The sequence below is a fragment of the Schistocerca serialis genome, chromosome 1, assembly GCF_023864345.2.
Source record: "Schistocerca serialis cubense isolate TAMUIC-IGC-003099 chromosome 1, iqSchSeri2.2, whole genome shotgun sequence".
NCBI classification, from domain to species: domain Eukaryota; kingdom Metazoa; phylum Arthropoda; class Insecta; order Orthoptera; family Acrididae; genus Schistocerca; species Schistocerca serialis.
The window spans coordinates 1,144,087,913-1,144,114,545 of NC_064638.1; the positions used below are offsets into that span (position 1 = coordinate 1,144,087,913).

The 26,633-nt window shown below is 40.1% G+C and overlaps 1 protein-coding gene across 2 annotated transcripts in view; it reads right to left on the minus strand.

The window, feature by feature from the left end:
* Window positions 1-26,633, minus strand: part of LOC126417601 (uncharacterized) — a 220,308-nt gene that overhangs the window by 179,392 nt on the left and 14,283 nt on the right. For both annotated transcript variants that reach the window (XM_050085132.1, XM_050085131.1), the window contains exon 2: window positions 10,306-10,369. In XM_050085132.1, coding sequence (XP_049941089.1) covers window positions 10,306-10,308 — 3 coding nt within the window. In that variant the 5' untranslated portion in view covers window positions 10,309-10,369. The remainder of the gene's footprint in view (window positions 1-10,305; window positions 10,370-26,633) is intronic.

The following is a 26,633-nucleotide window of genomic DNA, read 5'->3' on the forward strand; positions in this document are numbered from 1 at the left end:
CACCCACCACCACCCCAAAAAAGTAGCTGTTTCATTCTAATACCTAAAGCAAAAGCTAAAGCTGTGATCACACTAAGAGCTTGTCTAAACAAACAGAGTGCTTTACTAACTGTGGTCCTACTGGAGTTGGTACTCCATTGCTTTCCTCCAGCCCTTTAACTTCTTCAATCAGCCAATTATGGGCAGACTACAGTGCAACTCAACATTTTGCACATTAACAGTCATTGCTGCAGATGAAAGAAGCAATAATTTACACATATAAATCCTGCGACTGACGAGGATCGCAACCGAGATACATCGACTTGTATAAAGTAATTAAGGAGAATTCCCATATTTCTCAGTTTGTGTAGATGCTCAATAGTCACTATCTGTAGTTAGTGTATTTTTCACAAATGCCTGCAGTGGCTGCTTCTGCCTATTACCATACAACTTGACTTATTTGACATCTCTGAAGGCTTTCTTTTAGAGTGTGATGTGTTACAGAAAGTATGAACAAGTCCATCTGTTCACTGTTGAAGTTAATCTGCACTAGAGACAAACAGTACAGTGTCACCAGCCAAATGAAGGGGAGTTCCCAATAATAAACATTGCTTCTTTGTCTCTCCAGTCCAAGGATCTGAAAACTTCCACAAAGATTTCTGCGAATAGTATTGGTGATACAAAATCTCTTTGCCTGACTGCTTTTCCAATTTGAAATTTCTCACTATCCAGATGAAGTCTAATGGAAGCTGAATAATTATGTACTGTATGTATTATTCTGTACATTCAAAATTCTATTCTTCCAATCCTGTCAAAAGTGATGGAGAAAGTAGCTACAACCCAGATTCAAAATTTTATTGTAAAAAGCAGTCAAGTAATCAATTTAGGTTCTAACAAGAAAAAAAAAAACACACTGGGTGCAGTGAACAGTTTAACTGAAAGGATAAGCAAAATTTTGAATCGGGGTTGTAGCTACTTACTCCAGCACTTTTGACTGATTGGAAGAATAGAATTTTGAATGTGCAGAATAATACACACAGTACATTACACTCCATTGTTTGAAGATAAGCAAAGGATTAGATGAGATCTTACAAAAGCCACTGACTCTTGCTTACCTATAAATTAAACAATGGAAACTCCAGGTTGGAATATCAACAATGATTGGAAAGGATAGATTGCTATTCAACATATAGATGATGCACTGAGCTGCAGACAGCCACAATGAAAAGACTGTTACACATTTAGCATTTGGCCAAAGTCTTCTTCAGAGAAGAAACACACACACACACAGATTAGATTAGATTAGATTAGATTAATACTAGTTCCATGGATCATGAATACGATATTTCGTAATGATGTGGAACGAGTCGAATTTTCCAATACATGACATAATTAGGTTAATTTAACAACATACTTAAGTTAATATAACAACTTTATTTTTTTGTGTTTTTTTGTTTTTCTTTATTTTTTATTTTACTTATTTTTTTATTTTTTTAAATTTTTTTTTCTTAATTTATATCTAAAAATTCCTCTATGGAGTAGAAGGAGTTGTCATTCAGAAATTCTTTTAATTTCTTCTTAAATACTTGTTGGTTATCTGTCAGACTTTTGATACTATTTGGTAAGTGACCAAAGACTTTAGTGCCAGTATAATTCACCCCTTTCTGTGCCAAAGTTAGATTTAATCTTGAATAGTGAAGATCGTCCTTTCTCCTAGTATTGTAGTTATGCACACTGCTATTACTTTTGAATTGGGTTTGGTTGTTAATAACAAATTTCATAAGAGAGTATATATACTGAGAAGCTACTGTGAATATCCCTAGATCCTTAAATAAATGTCTGCAGGATGATCTTGGGTGGACTCCAGCTATTATTCTGATTACACGCTTTTGTGCAATAAATACTTTATTCCTCAGTGATGAATTACCCCAAAATATGATGCCATATGAAAGCAATGAGTGAAAATAGGCGTAGTAAGCTAATTTACTAAGATGTTTATCACCAAAATTTGCAATGACCCTTATTGCATAAGTAGCTGAACTCAAACGTTTCAGCAGATCATCAATGTGTTTCTTCCAATTTAATCTCTCATCAATGGACATACCTAAAAATTTGGAATATTCTACCTTAGCTATATGCTTCTGATTAAGGTCTATATTTATTAATGGCGTCATACCATTCACTGTACAGAACTGTATGTACTGTGTCTTATCAAAATTCAGTGAGAGTCCGTTTACAAGGAACCACTTAGTAATTTTCTGAAAGACAGTATTGACAATTTCATCAGTTAATTCTTGTTTCTCAGGTGTGATTACTATACTTGTATCATCAGCGAAGAGAACTAACTTTGCCTCTTCATGAATATAGAATGGCAAGTCATTAATATACAATAAGAACAACAAAGGACCCAAGACTGACCCTTGTGGAACCCCATTCTTGATAGTTCCCCAGTTTGAGGAATGTGCTGATCTTTGCATGTTACGAGAACTACTTATTTCAACTTTCTGCACTCTTCCAGTTAGGTACGAATTAAACCATTTGTGCACTGTCCCACTCATGCCACAATACTTGAGCTTGTCTAGCAGAATTTCATGATTTACACAATCAAAAGCCTTTGAGAGATCACAAAAAATCCCAATGGGTGATGTTCGGTTATTCAGATCATTCAAAATTTGACTGGTGAAAGCATATATGGCATTTTCTGTTGAAAAACCTTTCTGGAAACCAAACTGACATTTTGTTAGTACTTCATTTTTACAGATATGTGAAGCTACTCTTGAATACATTACTTTCTCAAAAATTTTGGATAAAGCTGTTAGAAGGGAGATTGGACGGTAATTGTTGACATCAGATCTATCCCCCTTTTTATGCAAAGGTATAACAATAGCATATTTCAGTCTATCAGGGAAAATGCCCTGTTCCAGAGAGCTATTACACAGGTGGCTGAGAATCTTACTTATCTGTTGAGAACAAGCTTTTAGTATTTTGCTGGAAATGCCACCAATTCCATGTGAGTTTTTGCTTTTAAGCAAGTTTATTATTTTCCTAATTTCAGAGGGAGAAGTGGGTGAGATTTCAATTGTATCAAATTGCATAGGTATGGCCTCTTCCATTAACAGCCTAGCATCTTCTAATGAACACCTGGATCCTACTATATCCACAACATTTAGAAAATGATTATTAAAAATATTTTCAACTTCTGACTTTTTGTTCGTAAAGTTTTCATTCAATTTGATGGTAATACTGTCTTCCTCTGCTCTTGGTTGGCCTGTTTCTCTTTTAATAATATTCCAAATTGTTTTAATTTTATTATCAGAGTTGCTGATTTCAGACATGATACACATACTCCTGGATTTTTTAATAACTTTTCTTAATATAACACAGTAGTTTTTATAATTTTTGATAGTTTCTGGGTCACTACTCTTTCTTGCTGTCAGATACATTTCCCTTTTCCGGTTACAAGAAATTTTTATACCCTTAGTAAGCCATGGTTTGTTACAAGGTTTCTTACGAGTATATTTAACTATTTTCTCGGGGAAGCAGTTTTCAAATGCATTTACAAAAATGTCATGAAATAAATTATATTTTAAATTAGCATCAGGTTCATGGTACACCTCATCCCAGTCTAACTGCTGTAGGCTTTCCCTGAAATTTGCAATTGTTAAATCGTTGACTGAACGTACTACTTTGGAGGACTGTTTAGTATTGCTGAATGGAGCTATGTCATATATTGTAACTAGCTGTGCACCATGATCAGAAAGACCATTCTCAACAGGCTGAGCATTTATCTGGTCTATAAAGAAGTTATCTATCAGTGAGCTGCTATCCTTTACCACCCGAGTAGGAAAATCAATAACGGGTGTCAAATTGAAAGAACCGAGTAATACTTCAAGGTCATTTTTCCTATTACCCCCTTTCAGAGAATCTACATTGAAGTCCCCACAAATAATAATTTGCTTCCCCCTGTCTGACAGATAGCACAACAAGGAGTCCAAATTCTTCAGAAACAGATGAAAATTTCCTGATGGGGACCTATATACAGTTACAATTATAAATGTGCCTTTATTTAATTTAACCTCACAGGCACATGCTTCTATATGTTTCTCTACACAAAACTTTTTTGTTTCTATACTTTTTGCACAATGATAACTTTTGACATATATGGCAACTCCTCCTTTCTCCATATTTTCTCTCATTACATGTGCAGAGAGCTTATAACCACTTACATTTACCTTATCCATATCAGTAACAATGTGATGCTCAGACAGGCATAGTATATCTATTTCATTCTCAGCTTCTAAATCTTCTAAACAAACCAGAAGCTCACCTACTTTATTCTTTAAACTCCCAATATTTTGATGAAATATACTTACATTATTTTTAATTATACTTTTATGAGAACCTTTCCTTATTCTAACATTTGCAGTACTCTCCTGTCTGAGTTTCTCATTGTGCTTAGGCCTAGTTCCTATACCAGTGGTCATATGGTGTTCAGAGAGGCAGATTATGTCAATTGGGTTGGGTGACTTTAATTCATAAATGCAATTACCTGGGACTGAGATACAACTTGGTGGAGATAAAATTTCTGGTGATTGGTGAAAATTTATAATTGATAGCTGTGATTGGTGATCCAATGTGCTAGAATTGTGCTGTTTAATTTCTTTCCTAAACTGAAGATTTGTTTCAATCCTGACCTCTCGTAGAACTTGACATCTTTCTGTCTTACCTATCCTAAAAAAGGTGCTGCTCCAACACCTGTAACCACTGGTATTTTACCATTCATGGCAGTGCCTCCCCCCCTTAAATTTCCTGCTATTACCCCACCCAGTTTCCCCTTCCCTTTCCTGTTGAGATGACACACACACACACACACACACACACACACACACACCCCTCAGGCAAACACCACACATATAAGACCGCCATCTCTGGCAACTCGGACCAGCAGTCTGGTTTTTCTTTACTGGGGGAGGCTTTGGACGAAAGCTAAATGTGTAACAGTCTTTTCACTGTGGCTGTCTGCAACTCAATGTGTCATCTTTACCATGTTCTATAAATCAGATAAATATAGGATTAAGGACAACTCTATGGCTTATATTATACCTGCAACACAAAAATTAAAGGGTAACTGTCACTTCAAATTCAATAAATTAGGCTATTATTCTTCATGGAATACAGTGTCAAAAGGTGTGCCACAAGGTTCCATTCTATAGCCAATGTTTTTTTCCGTTCTATGTAAATTACTTACTGATACATATAAATTGCCAATTAGTTCTCTTTGAAGACAATACTTTTCTTTTAATAGAAGCTGATAATGCAGAAAATATTCTAAGCTCTACTGTGAGCACACTCAAAACACTAGAAAACTGGTTCCAGTTAAATGTGTTGAAGTTGAGTATTGCAGAAACCAACACAGTACATTTGAAAACCACACATTCAAAATGTGTAGAGCTTAAAATATAGCATAACAATCAGCTTATGGGAAAAATTGATATGATCAGATTCCTTGAATTAAATCTGAACAAGAAGTTAATCTGGACTATATACTTTTACATTCTATCAAATAAATTAAACAGTTTTCAGTTTGCAAATATGATAGTTATTTTGAATCATCATTAATTAGGTATGGTGTTCTGAAGGAGCACAAGAAAACTGTCAGCTACATGTGTACAGCACAATGAAAATAAACTTGTCACTCATTATTTTGAAAAATACAAATCCAAACCATTCCCTCCCTATACATTAGCAAAATTATAATATCATTATACAGGAGACAAAAACTATACGAGAAGAAAGATTTTAGGCACACTTAAACATAAGAAATAAAGAGAATTTTATAGTTTCCACACACCAATAGAAATTGTATGCACTGTCACCATGGCATATGAGGACGAAAATATACAATCAGCTAATAGGAAAAAAACATAACATGAAGCTAGGTCATCTAAAAATAAGGCTCCACAAGATTTTGTAAAGAACGTTTTACTATCTGGTACAAGAATTCATGGAGGGTAAATAGACAATGTGAGCTAGCTGTAACTCAGTAACAATTTTTTTTTTCTATGACAAAACTGCATTATTATTAGGATACTGTTACTAGTAACAGTTCTCCGTTTCAGCTGAAACTTTACTAAAATGTTTGACTTGATTTACATTATTTATGTTCTGGCACTAATAAATTACAATTCACACTTCATATTGGCTGAATAAATGCTCTGTTTCTCTGAGAAAGTTAGTACAGATTTTGCTGAAACAAGCCAAAAGCTATCTCAAAATCTGAAATCTTGAAGTGGTAACTCAGTCATCTCTCCATCTTATAATTTTGTTCAAGACTTACAACAGTTCTACAGGTCCACACTTTAAATCCACCCCTAAAGCTAGCTGTTGATAATGATTTTGATAAACATAGGTACATTACAGAGAGGAGGCTGGCAGGTCTCTACAGTTTCATGCCTTGTCTGTCTCCTTTCTTGCATAGCACAGTAGTTACAGCTATGTTGCAGTTTTGGGGAACTGTCATCCATTGCACACATTCAATGAACAAATTCGAAAGTCCCATTTGTATTACTTTTCCTCCATCATTCACATCGAGGGAAAAAAAAGCCCTCTCCTGGTGCCTTTTCTTTCTTCAAATGCTGAATGGCATTAAACACTTTGTGGAGATCGTCAACTACCCATGACTCTGGAACAAGGAGTACTCTACCTTTAGTCAGTGAGGTTTGGAACCGGTGTGGACTCTTGTTGTTGTTTGTGAATGCTCTGCTATGTTTCGTGTGATCATGCATTAATAAAGGATGTTTGGACTGCAAAAGGTTGGTTACTTCCATGATGTAGAAGTAGCTGTTCAGATTGCCCTCAAGAAGTAGGACGTGAGATCACCTGTTATAGGCAATGGCACTTTAAACCATCACACCTGGCATTTGTCCACTACGCCGCTCGACAATACAGTCTGCCTGACTGCATTCACCGTGACGGCATCAAACACTATGCTGCAGGACAAGTTGAAATGGGACTTGTCCAAAAACACTACATTTAGCCACTCAGCATGCTGGTGTTGTCGTTCACATTCCTATTGCTTTGCTGGGTTCTGTCAATGCAAGCCGATGGAATGGCTTGTATGCCACCAGTCCAGCGCACAGTAGATGGCGTCGAACTGTCGATGAAGACACGCACACCTGTTGCAGTGCTCCAACATTGTGTCAACTCTGAACGAAGCTGTCCTGTCCATTACGGCCAAGCAGACAAGATTGCGGTCATTTTGCACTGTGGTCACATAGTGTCGTCCAGTACCCTGTCAGTGCTGTGTACAGCCCTCTTCTCTTCACTGGTTCCATGAACACCTCACTGTTGAAGTAGTATGCCCTGTATAGCCGCAATGTCAGAGAATGACACATCCGCCTGACAGAAATGAATTCTCCTGCTCCTTTTGAATGCACTAACATAATGATATTCCACCCTGTGATTTCGGTGAGGCATAGTGGCACTCAATTAAATGTTTCCATTTCATACGGCGGCTCCACACTGACTGAGCATTGTGTAACACTGACCTATTTTGTCGCACAGAAGTGGGTGCTGTTGAGCCTAAAAGCACACCACCACTCTGCCATTTAAATGATGTCCTCTTATTGTGGCGTGTTGCAGGCCACTGCATCTGAGTGTTTCACTTTTCACAAACAGGAGTGTATTTTAATGTGACAGGGTGTTGTAGTTGTCCCCTCCATTATTAAACACTACTCTGAGTTCTCCACATAATCTTTAATTCTGCAGAATGCATTACTTATATGTGTGTTTCAACTGCATTTTTATACATACACATCAAGAAAAGTTTTGCATCACCTCGGTTCCGAGACTTCCGGAACCTGTACAGAAAATTGGAATAGAGATCAACATTAACATCATTTCCGCCCTTTTTATTTCTCATGAAAACCACACATTGCATATTGTATCACAACACAGTGAGACCTTCAGAGGTGGTGGTACAAATTGCTGTACACACCAGTACCCCTAATGGCCAATAGCACATCATCTTGCATTGATGCATGCCTGTATTCATCGTGGCATACTATCCACAAGTTCATAAAGGCATTGTTGGTCCAGATTGAACAGCAATTTGGTATAGATTCCTCAGAATGGTTGGTGGGTCAAGTCGTCCATAAAAAGCCCTTTTCAATCTATACCAGGTATGTTCAACGGGTTTCATGTCTGGAGAACATGCTGGCCACTCTAGTTCAGCAATGACTTTATCCTGAAGGAAGTCATTCACAAGATGTGCACGACGGAGGCACGAATTGTCACCCATGAAGACAAATGCCTCGCCATTATGCTGCTGATATGGTTGCACTCTCTGTCGGAGGATGGCATTCGCAAATCATACAGCTGTTACGGTGCCTTTCATGACCACCAGCAGCGTCCATAGGCTCCACATAATGTCACCCCAAAACAGCAGGGAGCCTCCACCTTGCTCCACTCATTGGACAGTGTGTCTAAGGCATTCAGCCTCACCGGTTTGCCTCCAAACATGTCTCTGACGATTGTCTGGTTGGAGGCATATGTGACACTCATCAGTGAAGAGAATGTGATGCTAATCCTGAGTGGTCCATTCGGCATGTTGTTGGGCCCATCTGTACCATGCTACATAGTGTTGTGGTTGTAAAGATGGACCTAGCCATGGACGTTGGGAGTGAAGCTGCACATCATGCAGCCTATTGAACATAGTGTGAGTCGTAACACGAAGTCCTGCGGCTGCACGAAAAGCATTATTCAACATGGTGGTGTTGCTGTCAGGGTTATTCCGAGCCATAATCCGTAGATAGCAGTCATCCTCTGCATGAGTAGCCCTTGGGTGGCCTGAGTAAGGCATGTCGTCGACAGTTCCTACCTCTGTATCTCCTACATGTCTGAAAAACATCGCTTTGGCTCACTCTGAGACGCCCGGACGTTTCTCTTGTTGTGTGCCCTTCCTGGCACAAAGTAACAATTCGGACATGATTGAACTGCAGTACTGACCGTCTAGGCATGGTTGAACTACAGACAACATGAGCCGTGTACCTCCTTTCTGGTGGAATGACTGGAACTGATCAACTGTCGGATCCCCTCTGTCTAATAAATGCTGCTCATGCCTGGTTTTTTACATCTTTGGGAGGGTTTAGTGTCATCTCTGAACACTCAAAAGGGACTGTGTCTGTGATACAATATCCACAGCCAATGTATATCTTCAGGAGTTCTGGGGACTGGGGTGATGCAAAACTTTTTTTGATGGGTGTAGGTCTATTATAGAATTCTTTCCAGATACTTGGGCAATTTATTAGGTAATTTTATTCCCTGACAGAAAATGCTGCTTTCAAGTTTTTGCTTGTTTTTCCATAGTAAATGTAAGTCCAAACTGGCTTTTATTCCACAATTATGTACAGAACTACTACTGAAATATTTAATCATGTTTTCCCTAATATGAACCACAGATTGACAGATGTACTCACTTTGTGCAGTATGGATACCGCTTCTTTAAATAGTTCTTTGCAAATAAGTCCAACTATTACTTCTAATTATTATTCTTATGGTCCTTTTCTGCAGTTTGAAAACTGTATCCCTGTTTTGTGCCTTAGATCCCCAGAAAAAATCCAATTCTCTGGTGCAGCAATGTCAATGATACACATTTCCTTTTTCTCCAAAATTGTGATTTCTGGTGTACTGCAGTGTGTTCCAAAATTTGATCTGTCAGAAGTCTGAATTCCCACAGAAATTTGGTACGTTTGTTTTTGAATAATTTTTACGGATCGCTCCCACCTATTCCTTGGCAGCAGCATATGATAATTTTGGCGTAAGTTCCAGTGGGTGTTTCACGCAACAGCATTATACTCTTCTTGTACTCAATGTGACCAATATTTATGCAACAGTTATTTCCTCAGCTTCTTACTTCTGTCAATTTCACCATCCTGTGCTGATGGCATTAGTACTGATGGGTTGTTCCTGCGCAATAAAAATCTTTCCTTCAGTTTCCTTCTTCAGGGTACCATTGGTCAGCAAAGACCAGGTCTTTTCTCATCTACTTTGCCTTCAATCATGTCCTTAAACTAACCATGTAACACTTTATTGTGTAGGCTGTCAGTCCAACACTAGAGTGCAGCTCCCTGGTATTGATTCTTGGTTTACTGAATTCTGAGAAGTTTTCTGTTGATGTTTTCAGTCTGATCTGATTGTCAACTGTCTTCCACACACTCTGCCAACGCATGCTTTTCTTCTCACACAAGTGAGCAGCCTACAATCTTGCTCCCACTAGAATTGAAATTATTTCTGATAATCTCAATTTATTGAAATAATTTTACATACCATCTACTACAACCAGATGAGCAATATCCTCCTGGTCCTGTGTGTCAGCATGCAGAACTCGAACCTGGAAAATTAAATTACACTATCATTAATGGAATTATTTAATTTCCATCATTAATGAACTTCCAGAGATAAAACACAAGACGAGATTAACAGTTAACAAAGTATTAAGTCTACAATTTTGCTTTGCTTACACAACTCTTTCTCAAAGTTCGATACTTTATTGTGAAAAATTTGCAAGAAATTTACTATTCAAAGTAGTGGCCATCACTGGCCACTGCTTTTGCCCATCTTTCAGGCAGCATACAAATCCTGTGGCAGAAGAAATAGGTGTCTTTTGAGGAAACCCACAAATTGATCAAATTTTGCACTCATTTGTACGATCGGAGATGCTGGTCAGCCAGGTCATGAGCCATTGATCAAATAGGTGGTAGTCAGAGAGAGCAATACCTGGAGAACAGGGTGAGTGGGATAGGACTTCCCATTTCAATGTTTCTAAGTACATTTTGACGGGTTTTGTGACATGAGGATCAAGCATTGATATGTTGCAAAATCACCTTTTCTGGTCTATAGCTCCATTTAGGCTGTTTGTCTTTCAGTGCTTGGCTCACACACAAAAATTGCTTTTGATAATAATCTCCTATAATCGTTTCTGTTGGTTTCAGTAGCTTTGAAAACCTTCTCTCTTCCAGCACTGTGCAGGTCTTCAAAGTCAAAGTCAGTGTTCTTGAAGTGCTGAAACCATTCTGTCACTAACGGGTGCCTCATCATAGCTCTTACCCAGCTTTTGAAGAGTCTCAGCCACAGATTTCTTCAAGCTAAAGCAGAAAACGAAAAACTTCCCACAAATGATGAGAATTTGTGTCATAAGCTGACATCTTCAATCGAGAATAACTATGATGCAATCACAAATCGACTAACATTTTGATGGCATTATGTTTACAAATGTCTAAGCGTATGACACCAAGACCTACCACCTGCACCGCAACTTGCCCCAACTGCCACCTATTGCGAAATGTATGAAACCGGAATTTCCCTATGGATGGAGCTAGCCGTCAATGTAGGGCCCGTGAGACTGCATCTGCAGCACCATCTGCTTTCCATAATGGCTGAAGACTAATGTCAACACACAGTAACCCAAGTTCCACACATTGGTATCGGTTACAAACCTGTAAACATGTCGAGTTTTGTGCCTATAAACAATTTGCGGACAGCACTGTTTTTCATTGGAAGAAAGCTGTTGCCGAGTCACTTTGAATGCTTGTCAAAGCTTTCAGCAAGTATGCTCTTGGGAAAACAGTGTGTTTCAAAAAATTCCAAAGTGGTGATTTTGACATGAGAAATGACGAGCACGGAAAACCACCAAAAAAGTTTGAAGACAGCGAATTGCAGGCCGTATTGGATGAAGATGATAAACTCAACAGGAACTCATGCAACAACTGAATATGATGTAGAAACCCATTTCTCTTCGGCTGAAATCTACAATAAAGGTGCAGAAAATGGGAAAACGGGTTCCACATGAACTGAACGAAAGACTGTAAGCAACTCGAAAGAGCACTTATGAAATGAAATGGTGCTCACCGGATAGAAAAGAAAGTTGTTTCTCCTTCAAATAGTGACAGGTGATGAAAAATGGATCCTTAGCGTCATAAATCATGGATGAATCCAGGCAAACCATCGACATCCACTGCAATACAAAATCACTTTGGAAAGAACACAATTCTCTGTGTTTGGTGTGATCAGAGGGGTGTCAGCTATTATGAGCTGCTAAAACCTGGTGAAACTGTTAACACTGATCGCTAGCACAGCAAATGATCCATTTAAATTGAGCATTATGTGAAAAACGAGTAGAATATATAAAATCGCAACACAAAGCCATATTGTTCCATGGTAAAGCCCAATCACAAACAGAAAAATGGGTCAGGAAAACGAGTTGGAAAATACTAGGGCATGCAGCTTACTCACCAGACTTGGCTCCATCCTATTATCATCTGTTTGCTTCACTGGGAGACACTCTCACTGAACAACGTTTCGATTCCTATGAAAATGTACAAAAATGGCTCACTGATTGGTTCGCTTCAAAAGAAGACCTGTTTTGTTTTTGGCATGGCATTCATAGCCTGCTGTAGAGGTGGGAGAAATGTATAAATAGCAATGGAGATTATTTTGAATAAAATATCGTCTATGAGTTTCAAACAACAGACATGTAATTATTGCAACCAAATTCCAGTTTCAACTTCTACACCTAGTAAAAGTCAAAGGAAAGAATAGTTCAAGCATTCACAGAGCCACATTTTTGACATAAATATCCCAAAATAGGGTAAACAAGTCATCCAGATTTTGTTATAGCTGCAGCAATAGGACTCAGTTTGCACTAAGCGCTTGTTCATTTTACTATGCATTTCTGAGTGGAAGTAAACATATAGGCCTATTAGCTTTCATGTGTGAGCTTCAGTATTTTATTTTTAATTTACTCATTTCTGAGTTCACACGAGGTTCACACCATGATAAATGTCACAGGTGACTGGCTCACTAGCCTTAAAAAAATCTAGCTCAACAATGTCTGGATAATTGTTATATTACTTGCAACCACTCCATCAAAAAGATTTATTAATAATCATAAAAAACTTCTGCAGTATGGGAAACTAGCACCACTCATTCATTCAGCATTCACTACATTTCACAGACTCCATACAGGAGGTGCATACTGAGGGATGTGAACCAAGTCACAATATTCATCAACAACAGACAAGTAAATGACAAAACCTTAATCTGCATATTGTATTAACAATAAACTATTACCATATTGCTTAACAGTATTAACATTTTTGCCACCTAAATTGAATCAAGTAAATCAAAAAGGAAGCTGCTACACTGAAGAAGCTGCTGCCGTCCCGGTCACGTAGCTCAGTGACTATCAGTTTTACAGCTAAATAACTGCAAGTCACTGGATCTACAATTAATTACCAATAGCTGTTGCAATAACAATCCACAGCTGGACATCAGCAACTCTAGGTTCCCGCAGTAAGTGTTATCTGACAGGATATGTACATTAAATCCTCCACAAATAATAATGATTCCCCAGCAAAGTCTGCATAATCTCATTAAAATTGTTTTTAGCCACATTGCGAAGGCTACGACAGTTCCTGCTGGGTCCTGTAACCTGTCAGTATTACACGACGGCATGTTTCTTTATCTACTACTACAGTACAGCATTCAAAAAGCTGTCCATCACAACTTTCATTAAACTTGAGAGCCTCATACTTAATTCCATCTTCCACATATAGAGCCACTCCCTGTTTTTGTTATTGGTTTTATAATTGTATGATACTAGCTTGTATCCATCATGATGGATCTGTTCATTTTCAATGATTTCCACATGTGGTGGTCTCATACAACAAGTCTGCTCTAATTCCATATGCTCTTTCATTTTCCTGTAGGACATGATAATTTCATACTTTTTATATACGGGATTTCAATTACAGCAGCCACGGTTCTCAGTTTCAGAAAAAATTTTACTTTACTTACATTCTTACCTGGTGTCCATTCTTAGATTCGTTCACATGTCTAGTTAGTCCTACCATCAGCAAAACATTTGATGTGGACTTGGGTAGTTGAGTACAGATGCAAAAGTTGTCAGCAGTTCCCAGAAAGCTAAAAGTCCCAATGGCTGAAACACAGGATGTAGGTTGCTGCTCTGTACTGGAGAGAGCCTCAGGAACCTGTCGAATTAACTGTGGCACCTCAGCCGCTTTTGTTATAGCCTGGAACCCTGTCACTGCTGTCCCTTATGCTCAACCTCAGAAGTTGATCTGCTTGAAAGCGAGGACTGTGCAGTGAAGAAGATGTGGATATCTGGACACAGAATTTGTGTAGCGGCTGTGCAGCTGTCCCTCTACACCTCTATAACAGATATATGGCAACACGTCTGTATCACCAGTGTCAGGCAGAATTTGTAAACACATTTTATGTTCATGTACTATGAACTCAGATAATGATAATCTTCTCTACAGGAATCGACATGGATTTCGTAGAGATCTTATGCAACTCGGTTTGCTTTGCTAATATGAGAGATCTGGAAAGCCAAAGATTAAAGCTCGCCAGGTTGATGTCATTTTATTTGAGTTCCAGAAAGCACTGAATTCAGTTATGAGCAAAGTATGACCAAATGGTTTATCAGACCAGTTCTGTGACTGGATTGAGGATTTCCTAGCACATAAAACTCAACACAAGGTTCTTAATGGGGTAAAATCACAAGTAACTTTGTACATACACCAATATGACTGTTACCATTGACTATATACGTAAATGAACTTAACATCATCAAAGGTAAATTCAATCGAGCACACTAGTAACTTTTGACTCAGAATTGCTGGCCAGTACTTGCCTTGAAGCATTGGCGATGGCATATTTTATGTGCGTCTGTCTGCAGTCTGCACACTTTGCTTCTACTTCCTGCAATACATATTGGCAAACAATTTATTTCATAATTAATGACACGCAAATGGTCTGGCGGATAATATACGAAGCTCCATAAGGCTATTGACAGCTTATGCTGTTAAGTGCATGAAAACCTGCAGAGGATCTTAGTTCAGGGACTGGTAGTAGACCTTCAATCTAAATAAATGTAACACATCACATGTAATTGTAATTCCTAGGTATTTAGTCGAATTGACAGCCCTTAGATTTGTGTGACTTATCGTATATCCAAAATTTATCAGATTTCTTTTAGTACCCATGTGGATGACTTCGCACTTTTCTTTGTTTAGTGCTAATTGCCACTTTTCGTACCATACAGAAATTCTCTCTAGACCATTTTGTAATTGGAATTGATCGTCTGATGATTTTACTAGATGCTAAATTACAGCATCATCTGCAAACAATCTAAGGGGGCTGCTCAGATTATCACCTAGATCATTTATGTAAATCAGGAACAGCAGAGGGCCTATGACACTACCTTGCGGAATGCCAGATATCACTTCTGTTCTACTCAATGTTTACTGTCTAGCACTACAAACTGTGACCTCTCTGAGAGGAAATCACGAATTCAGTCACACAACTGAGACGATACTCCATATGCACGCAATTTGATTAATAGTCACTTGTGAGGAACGGTATCAAAAGCCTTCCGGAAATCTAGGAATATGGAATCGATCTGAGATCCCTTGTCGACAGCACTCATTACTTCATGGGAATAAAGAGCTAGCTGTGTTGCACAAGACCAGCATTTTCTGAATCCGTGTTGGTTATGTATCAATAAGTCATTTTCTTCAAGGTGATTCGTAATGTTCGAGTACAGTATATGCTCCAAAATCCTACTGCAAATTGAGGTCAGTGAAATGGGTCTGTAATTCAATGGGCTACTCCTATTTCCTTTCTTGAATATTTGTGTGACTTGCACTACTTTCCAGTCTTTAGGAACAGACCTTTCCTCAAGTGAGCAGTTGTATATGATTGCTAAGTAGGGCACTATTGTGTATGCATACTCTGAAAGGAACCTGATTGGTGTACCAATTGGACCAGAAGACTTGCCTTTCTTAAGTGATTTGAGTTGTTTTGCAACACCTGAGATATCTACTTTTATGTCACTCACACTAACAGCTGTTCTGGTTTTGAATTCTGGAATATTTACTTCATCTTCTTTCATGAAGGAATTACAGAAAACTGTGTTTAGTAACTCCGCTTTAGTGGCACAATCATCGGTAACATTTCCATCGCTATCGCGCAGTGACGGTATTGACTGTTTTTTGCCACTGGTGTACTTTACATACGACCAGAATCTCTTTGGATTTTCTAGTATATTTTGAGACAACGTTTCATTGCAGAAAACATTAATAGCATCTCGCATTGACGTCCGCACCAAACTTCGAGCTTCCGTGAAACTTAGCCAGTATTGGGGATTTTGCATTCTTCTGAATTTTGTGTGCTTTTTTTGTGGCTTCTGCAACAGTGTTCTGACATGTTTTGTGTACCATGGTGGATCAATCCTGTTTCTTATTAACTTATGCGGTATGAATCTATCTATTGCTGTCGATACTGTATCTTTGAATTTGAGCCATATCTGGTCTACACTTACATAATCAGCTTGGAAGGAATGGAGACTCTCTTAGGAAGGCATCAAGCGAATTTTTATCTGCTGTTTGAAATAGATATATTTTGCGTATATTTTTAGTAGTTTTGGTTGATATGGTTTTGAGCCTCGCTACAATGACCTTGTGTTCACTAATCCTGTATCCGTCATGACACTCTCTATTAGATCAGGGTTATTTGTGGCTAAGAGGTCAAGTGTGTTTTCGCAGCCATTTACAATTTGTGTGGGCTCATGAACTAATTGTTCAAAGTAATTCTCAGAGAAAGCATTTTGTACAATTTCGGAAGATGTTTTCTGTCTACCACCGGCTTTGGACGTAAATTTTCACCAACAAATCAAGGGTAGATTGAAGTCTCCACCAATTATAACTGTATGAATGGGGTACTTATTTGTAATGAGATTCAAGTTTCCTCTGAATCTTTCAGTTATTATATCATCTGAGTCAGGGGGTCAGTAGAAGGAGCCAATTATTATTTTGATAGGACTGTTGAGTATAACCTCTACCCATAGTAATTCGCAGGAACTATCTATATCAACTTCACTACAAGATAAACTACTACCAACAGACACAAACATACCACCACCTACTTTATTTATCTATCCTTTCTGAACATGGTTTGCGCCTATGTAAAAATTTCAGCAGAATTTATCTCCGGTTTTAGCCAGCTATCTGTTCCTATAACAATTTCAGCTTCAGTGCTTTCTATCAGTGCTTGAAGTTCTGGTACTTTTCCAACATAGCTACAACAATTTACAACTACAATACTGACTGTTGCTTGGTCGATTCGTATCGTTTCTTTGCCCTGTACCCTTTGAGACTGGGGTCCTTTTTGATCTTTCCTGAGACTGTCTAACCTAAAAAACCGCCTAGTCCATGCCACACAGCCCCTGCTACCCGTGTGTAGCCACCTCCTGTGTGTAGTGGACACCTGACCTATCCAGCGGAACCCGAAACCCCACCACCCTATGGCGCACGTTGAGTAATCTGCAGCCTACACGTTCGCATAACTGTCTGCGCCTCCGATTCAGACCCTCCACTTGGCTCTGTACCACAGGTCTGTAATCAGTCCTGTCGACAATGCTCCAGATGGTGAGCTCTGCCTTCAATTCACTGGCAGTCTTCACCAACTCAGATAGCCACCAGAAACCAGAGAGAATCTCTTCTGATCCATGGCGACACACGTCATTAGTGCCAACATGAGCCACCACCTGCAGTTGGCTGCACCCTGTACCCTTCATGGCATCCGGAAGTACCCTTTTCACATCTTGGATAACTCCCCTCAGTATGCACACAGTGTGCACATTGGCTTTCTTCCCGCCCTTAGCTGCCATATCCCTAAGGGGCTCCATCACCCAACTAACATTGGAGCTCCCGGTGACACGCAATCCCACCCCCTGCGCTTGTCCGGACCTCTCAGGAAGACCAGCCACTGCCGCAACAAGCGAGGCAGCCCTTGCTGGCTCTGAGGTACTTTCAGCAGTGGGCAGTAGCTCAAACCTGTTACGGAGGTGTAAGGGTACAGCCTTGCGGCCAGCACCAACTTTCGCCTTCCGCCCTGGGATTCGCGACCCTGCCACGGTTCGCTAATCACCTTCATGCAAGTGTCAACCGGCAGGGATGACCGAATCCGAGGGCACAGTGGCATCAGGGATCCCAGACAATGCTTCAGATTCCAGAGGCACCAAAGTGCTCGCCTCGGGTGTCCCAGTGTCACTGCAGCACAGGGCAACAGCCTGGTACCTGTCGACCAAGGCCAACACAGCTTCCAGCTGTTTAGGGACGGTGGCCAATTCCCCCTGAATCCGTACACAACAGGCGCAATCCCTATCCATCCCTAACAATTTTTCCCCCTCTCTTTTATCTCACAAGCCTTACAAAACAGATGACTGGCAACTACGCGAATTTACACTATACGGGTACTAAGACACGATGCAACAACTCTACAATATTATAATACACCCGAAATTCGTGAATTACACTCTGCAAGTACCCAAAAACATGCAAAGAAATTAATAATTAAACTATAAAACAAATAAGTGAGCTAAGAGTGCAACTTGCTGCTGGCTGCTGCTTGTCCACTGGCGGCAGGGAGCACTGTGCCAATAAATTTTCAAGGTCTTTACTGCGGCCACTGATTGTGGTTCCACCCCACAAAGTGTTATGGGTGTTGAAGTTACTCAAGATTAGAAAAGGTTGGGGGAGCTGAGAAACCAATGCAAAAAATATGTTCTCCGACGTTTCAACATCAGGATGGAGGTAAACACTGCAGACGGTTATATCCTTAAATGCCCTTACCTTAACAGCCGCAGTCTCCAAAGGGGTATTAAGAGGCACAAGGTCACTATATATTGCGTCTAGAATATATGTGCAAACTCCACCTGACACCCTGTCAAAGGCAGCACAATCCTTATAATATAAATGTTGCTGAAAAACAAGCCTCCTGAAGGGCAATGAAGAAGGCAGGGGATGTGGTCAAAAAATGTTTTAGCTCAGTCAGGTGGTGGAAAAAACAGCTACAATTCCATGGAGAATAATGTTATCGATGTACAGTGAGGCCATGAAGGGAATAGGGAAGCCGGTTATGCCTTAGGGTCACATTCTGCCACAGGTTAAGGGATTATGGCATCAATATACATAGGTTCCAGGTTCCACTGCGTGGTGTGAACTGGGGTCTCAGGAGCCGCCAGACATTCCACCACAGCCACTGGAGTGGAATAGGTGGAATCTGCTGGCATGGGGCCCACAAGGATGTCATTCTTCTTTGAGGGCTTTTTCTTATCTTTCCTCTTCTTAGAGGACTTTGATGACTGCAAGGGCTTCTCTGAACCAGTTTCAGGTAAAGAGGATGATTGAGAGGCCCTGCGAACAGCAGGAAGGTGATTTGTCTATGGCTGGGAGGTGGGTGGCAAGTCATTGATCTGAAAGTAGGTGTGGGGGAGCAGCAAGAGGGGAGCCCCCAAGTATCACAGGTGCAGGCATGGTTGAGTGGCTCTAAGGACTCACTTTAGGAGGTGTTAGAGGTGGGAGCACCATCACCAAAGGGGCGACGCTGTTGTAGCTGTAGCATATGACATTATTTGCAGGCTGGGTGCAGCTGCTCGTACTTCTTCTTGACCTCTTGGTAACCACATTTGTCCAGCATCTTGTATTCTTGAATTTTCTTTTCTCTTTGATAAACAGTGCAATCTGGTGAGCAAGGAGAATGGTGTTTTCTGCAGTTGACAGGGAGCGTTCACATGCAGTGCTCATCCACAATATCTACAGATTGGGCTAGTGCTGCAGCGCGAAGACATTTGCCAAATCTGAAGCACTTGGAGCACCGCATGAGGGAGGGAGACATACTGTTTGACACTGCATTAGTATAACATCACGCTGACCTTTTCATCAGGCAATGAATCACCCTCAAAGACCAAACTGAAGGCACCAGTAGCAAACCTATTGTCCTTTGGTCCCCTACTTGAACGACAGACTAAGTGTATACTCCGTCGTTCCAAGATAGCACATAGCTCATCATCAGATTGTAAGAGCAGGCCTCTATGGAAAATGATGCCCTGAATTAAATTTAGAGCGTTAAGGGGAGTGACAGTCACTGGTATGTCACCCAGCTTGGTACAAGCTAGCACTGCCCATGACTGGGCAGGGGATGCCATTTTCATCAGAACTGACCCACTTTCCATTTTACAGATGGCTGCTACTTCTCCAAATTTGCCTTCTAAGTTCTCCTCAAAGAACAAGGGCTTTGTGGCCAAGAAGGAATCATCATCAGTCCTTGTACAAACCAAGTATTGTGAGGAGTATTGCTCTGCTTGCCACTTAGCCCTATGTTTCTCCCACTGCGTATCTATCTGCACTGAAGGATGAATGTCCTTTCACAGAAACTGCTGGCATCATATGGCCACCAGTGGGAACTTCATCTGCTTAATTTGTGGCTGATCCGCCGTGGTGCCATCCACTTTGAACAGGGGCTCTTCCCATGGGTGCCAACCAGCCTCGGCGAAGGCTATCTGGCCAGTAATCTGTTGCTTAGAGGCCCCGTGGTCAGGGAGCTATCACAGTGCAGGTACTTAACAACACCCCCCCCCCTCCCCCCTGAACAGGATGGCCACTGTGCTGCATTTTGGGTGTATTACTGTATGAAAGGGAAGGTGCATATATGGAAAAGCAAAAGCACATTGGGTGACCTTCCCTGCACAATCTGCACTTCTGGAGAATTTTGAAAATTGGTGGCAGATCAAACCCAAGAATGTGGACCATGCGTTTATTTAACAAAAAGTTGTAGAATATGCCAGATGTGGAAACTCGAAGCCCAATCATAAGCCTGGTCCAAGCAGGGTTGGCACCAAAAAAAACCATCCGTGGAAAGGTAGAGAGAGAAATGGATAATAGAAGTGTAAGCATGCTGCATGGAAAGGAAGTAATGCTGCAAAGGCTGAGGCTCCTTGGTAGCCAAACACTTAACCCGCAAAAGAGTTGTGAGCCCCTTAGGGGGAGGTGGGGGCAGGGGGTGAATAGGTAGTAGAAAAGGAGAGCAGCAGAAAGGGTAAAAGGCAGGTAGCATTGGCAGTGAGCGGAGCACAATGAGGGTGAGAGACGTGAACTGAGGAGAGGTGACAGGCTAGAAGGGGTGGAAACAGTTGGGTCGAGGGTGCGAGTACGGTAGGTTACCTTAGGTTCAGGGTGGAATGATTTCGGAAGTGGAAAACTGTTGTAAGGTTAACTCCCATCTGTACACTTCAGAGAAGCTGGTGGTGGTGAGAAGGATCCAGATGCCCTGGGATGTGTAGCAGCCATTGAAGTCAAGCACATTATGTTCAGCTGCATGGTATGCCACAGGGTGGTTCATTTTGCTCTTGGCCACAGCTTGGCAGTGGCCATTTATTCTGGTGGACAGCTGATTGGTAGTCCTACCAAAACAAAAAAACAGTGCAATGACTGCAGCCAAACTGGAGTATAACATGGGTCTTTCATATATGTGGCCTGGCCTCTGAAGGGGTGGGATAAGCCTGTGACAAGACTGGATTAGGAAGTGCTGGGTTGGTGCACTGGGCAGGTCATGCAATTGGGCCTTCCACAGGGATATGATCCCTATAGCAAAGGGCTAGAATTGGGAATGGCATAGGACTAGAATGTTGTGGAGGTTGGGTGGATGATGGAACATCACTTTAGGAGAGGTGGGAAGGATCTTGGGTAGAATTTCTCTCATTTGAGGACATGAGAATAAATAGTCAAAGTCCTGACGAAGGATGTGGTTCATTGTTCCTGTCCAGGGTGATACTGGGTAACAAAGGTGGCACACCTTTGTAGCTGGTTCTTGGAGATGGTGGGAAGATTTGGGGTGTGTGGGGAAATGGCACAGGAGATCTGTTTGTGTACTAGATCTGGAGGACAGTGCCTATTTTTGAAGACTTTGGTGGGACCCTTGGCATACAGAGCAAGGGAGTTCTCATCATTGCAGATACACCGCCCACAGGTGACCAGGCTGTATGGAATGGAATTTTTGGGGTGAAAGCGATGTCAATCAGCGAAATGCAGTTGGGGCAATACATATGAAGTGGTCCAGTGATGGTAGCTTGACCATTTTTAAATACTGTAATTTTTTTTATTTGTGATTGCCCTATATTTGATAAGTTCAAAACAGTTTTTAAAAAAATTTTACCTTTCACCTTTACTTAATGGCAGCCGTTTTCGTTTGTAAGCTTGTGGCGGTGTTTCAGCTTAGAGATGTTAGCAAAAATATTAATATATCTGCACTGGGTTAAGTTACAACATTCGAATTGACATGATTGTTTTTAGAAAAGTGTCCTCTACAACATTGCCTATTACACAAAATACCCTAATTTCAAAAATAACCAGTCAAAATAACCTCCCAAGTTTGGTATCCAAATTTTCAAAAATCCACTTTTTAGGACCAAAAATAACAAACAAGGAATGATTTATGAGTGTCTATTTTTATCCTATATTTAGATATCATACTCTACTAGCCCCATATAGAGTAAGAACACTTACAAATATTTCCTTAATTTTTTATAAATTTTTGAAATTTGAAAATGTTCATTTTTGTGTGTGTGTGTGTGTGTGTGTGTAAAGTTTGGGGTTCGTTTCTCAGGTGAGACTGAATATAAAAATATGATTTTTGCACAGTTTGTACATCTATATGATAGCAATGTAATGTAAAAATTTCAACATTGCTATCTGACTGCGAACATAGATATGAATTTTTGAAAATTAGGAAATAATTCACATTACTCTAAAACTGATCTTATGGCTGTTACCTATTTAAATGGTTTATTGTTTCATTGTGATAAAATTTAATTGTGACATATATTTAGTTAACACTATCACCCAATTTTCATTCAGTTTATTTATTTTTAATAATGCAATATTAAACAATTGGAGCTTTCGCATTTGTTCTATGGTAATAAAAATGCCCGTTTAGGTTTATTGTCAATAAAGAAGTACATTAATGCTGGATGTGACATTGCAGAAGTACATTATTGCTGGGTTTGGCATTGTTGTAGTCAGTCTGTTCTGAAACCTCTGTTAGAGTGGATGTACATACTTCATCGAGAGTGTAGAATGTGTTATGTGCTTTGTTCTGTGTGTAATTTGTAATTAATTTTGAGAGATTAATTGGAATGCAATAACATGGATGAACAGTGCTCTGTTGGACAGCGAGCAAGAGAAGTGTGTCACAAAACAGTTTACGTTTCAGTTTCAAAAAACTTGAAAAATGTCAAGGCAAACTTTGTTTAAATTTCAAGTAAGTTCTTCTGTAACATCAGTGTGTGACTATCATGAGGAGAAATATATTCTGAAGTACAACCACATTTTTGGAAGAAAGTGCAGCGATCCACTTAAAGTTCATAAAAAGCATTTTACTACAGGTTTGAGGGAAATGAAACTTGAACATTTGTCCCTGTTATGTGAGAGTGAAACAGCTTCCCAAGTGAAACATAATGTGATTCCTGGAAATTTCCTGCGCCCAAATTGTTACTCAAAAATATTTGTTGTCAATCCAGAATCAGAATCATGTAACCTTGTTCATGACATTTATATTCATAATGAGGAAACTGTTACCATATTGGAATTTGCTTGTTCTAAGTTAGACATATCTCCTGCTTTGAAAATAATAAAATTAAGTACCACGTACCACGGACCTTGCCGATAGGGGCGGGGGGGGGGGGGGGGGGGGGGGAGGAGGCTTGTGTGCCTCATCAGCACATCAGCAATACAGTTAGCCATACTGTCGGTGCAACCACAATGGAGGGGTATCTGTTGAGAGGCCAGACAAACGTGTGATTCCTGTAGAGGGGCAGCAGCCGTTTCAGTAGTTGCAGGGGCAACAGTCTGGATGATTGACTGATCTGGCCTTATAACACTAACCAAAATGGCCTGTGCTGGTACTGCAAATGGCTGAAAGCAAGGGGAAACTACAGCCGTAATTTTTCCCGAGGACATGCAGCTTTACTGCATGGTTAAATGATGATGGCTTCCTCTTGGGTAAAATATTCCGAAGGTAAAATAGTCCCCCATTCGGATCTCCGGGCGGGGACTACTCAAGAGGATGTCGTTATCAGGAGAAAGAAAACTGGCCATCTATGGACTGGACTGGAATGTCAGATCCCTTAATCGGGCAGGTAGGCTAGAAAATTTAAAAAGGAAAATGGATAGGTAAAGTTAGATACAGTGGGAATTAGTGAAGTTTGCAGGCAGGAGGAACAAGACTTCTGGTCAGGTGACTACAGGGTTATAAACACAAAATCAAATAGGGGTAATGCAGGAGGTTTAATAATGAATACAAAAATAGGAGTACAGGTAAGCTACTACAAACAGCATAGTGAACGCATTATTGTGGCCAAGATAGATACGAAGCCCACGCCTACCACAGTAGTACCAGTTTATATGCCAACAAGCTCTTCAGATGACGAAGAAATTGAAGAAAAGTATGATGAAATAAAAGAAATTATTCAGATAGTGAAGGGAGACGAAAATTTAACTGTCATGGGTGACTGGAATTCAACAGTAGGAAAAGTGAGAGAAGGAAACGTAGTAGGTGAATATGAATTGGGGCTAAGAAATGAAAGAGGAAGCCGCATGGTAGAATTTTGCGCAGAGCATAACTTAATCATAGCTAACACTTGGTTCAAGAATCATAAAAGAAGGTTGTATACATGGAAGAAGCCCTGGAGATACTTAAAGGTATCAGATAGATTATATAATGATAAGACAGAGATTTAGGAACCAGGTTTTAAACTGTAAGACATTCCCAGAGGCAGATGTGGACTCTGACCACAATCTATTGGTTATGAACTATAGACTAAAACTGAAGAAACTGCAAAAAGGTGGGAATTAAAGGAGATGGGACCTGGATAAACTGAAAGAACCACAGGTTGTACAGAGTTTGAGGGAGAGCATAAGGGAACAACTGGCAGGAATGGGGGAAAGAAATACAATAGAAGAAGAATGGGTAGCTTTGAGGGATGAAGTAGTGAGGGCAGCAGAGGATCAAGTTGGTAAAAAGACGAGGGCTAGTAGAAATCCTTGGGTAACAGAAGAAATATTGAATTTAATTGATGAAAGGAGAAAATATAAAAATGCAGTAAATGAAGCAGGCAAAAAGGAATACAAACGTCTCAAAAATGAGATCGACAGGAAATGCAAAATGGCTAAGCAGGGATGGCTAGAGGACAAATGTAAGGATGTAGAGGGGCATATCACTAGCGGTAAGATAGATACTGCCTACAGGAAAATTAAAAGAGACCTTTGGAGAAAAGAGAACCACTTGTATGAATATCAAGAGCTCAGATGGAAACCCAGTTCTAAGCAAAGAAGGGAAAGCAGAAAGTTGGAAGGAGTATATAGAGGGTCTATACAAGGGTGATGTACTTGAGGACAATATTATGGAAATGGAAGAGGATGTAGATGAAGATGAAATGGGAGATATGGTACTGTGTGAAGAGTTTGACAGAGCACTGAAAGACCTGAGTCGAAACAAGGCCCCAGGAGTACACAACATTCCATTAGAACTACTGACAGCCTTGGGAGAGCCACTCCTAACAAAACTCTTCCATCTGGTGAGCAAGATGTATGAGACAGGTGAAATACCCTCAGACTTCAAGAAGAATATAATAATTCCAATCCCAAAGAAAGCGGGTGTTGACAGATGTGAAAATTACCAAATTATCAGTTTAACAAGTCACAGCTGCAAAATACTAACGTGAATTCTTTACAGACGAATGGAAAAACTGGTAGAAGCTGACCTCGGGGAAGATCAGACTGGATTCCATAGAAATGTTGGAACACGTGAGGCAATACTGACCCTACGACTTATCTTAGAAAATAGATTAAGGATAGGGAAATCTACATTTCTAGCATTTGTAGACTTAGAGAAAGTTTTTGACAATGTTGATTGGATTACTCTCTTTCAAATTCTGAAGGTGGCAGGGGTAAAATACAGGGAGCAAAAGGCTATTTACAATTTGTACAGAAACCAGATGGCAGTTATAAGAGTCAAGGGACATGAAAGGGAAGCAGAGGTTGGGAAGGGAGTGAGATAGGGTTGTAGCCTCTCAAGGATGTTATTCAATCTGTATATTGAGCAAGCAGTAAAGGAAACAAAAGAAAAATTCGGAGTAGGTATTAAAATCCATGGAGAAGAAATAAAAACTTCGAGGTTCACCGATGACATTGTAATTATGTCAAAGACAGCAAAGGACTTGGAAGAGCAGTTGAAAGGAATGGACAGTGTCTTGAAAGGAGGATATAAGATGAACATCAACAACACCAAAACGAGAATAATGGAATGTAGTCTAATTAAATCAGGTGATGCTGCGGGAATTAGATTAGCAAATGAAACACTTAATGTAGTAAATGAATTTTGCTATTTAGGGAGCAAAATAACTGATGATGGTCGAAGTAGTGAGGATACAAAATGTAGACTGGCAATGGCAAGGAAAGAGTTTCTGAAGAAGAGAAATTTGTTAACATCGAGTATAGATTTAAGTGTCAGGAAGTCGTTTCTGAAAGTATTTGTATGGAGTGTAGCCGTGTATGGAACTGAAACATGGACGATAAATAGTTTGGACAAGAAGAGAAAAGAAGCTTTCGAAATATGGTGCTACAGAAGAATGCTCAAAGGGATTGGTTGGTAGGACATGTTCTGAGACATCAAGGGTTCACCAATTTAGTATTGGAGGGCAGCGTGGAGGGTAAAAATCATAGAGGGAGACCAAGAGA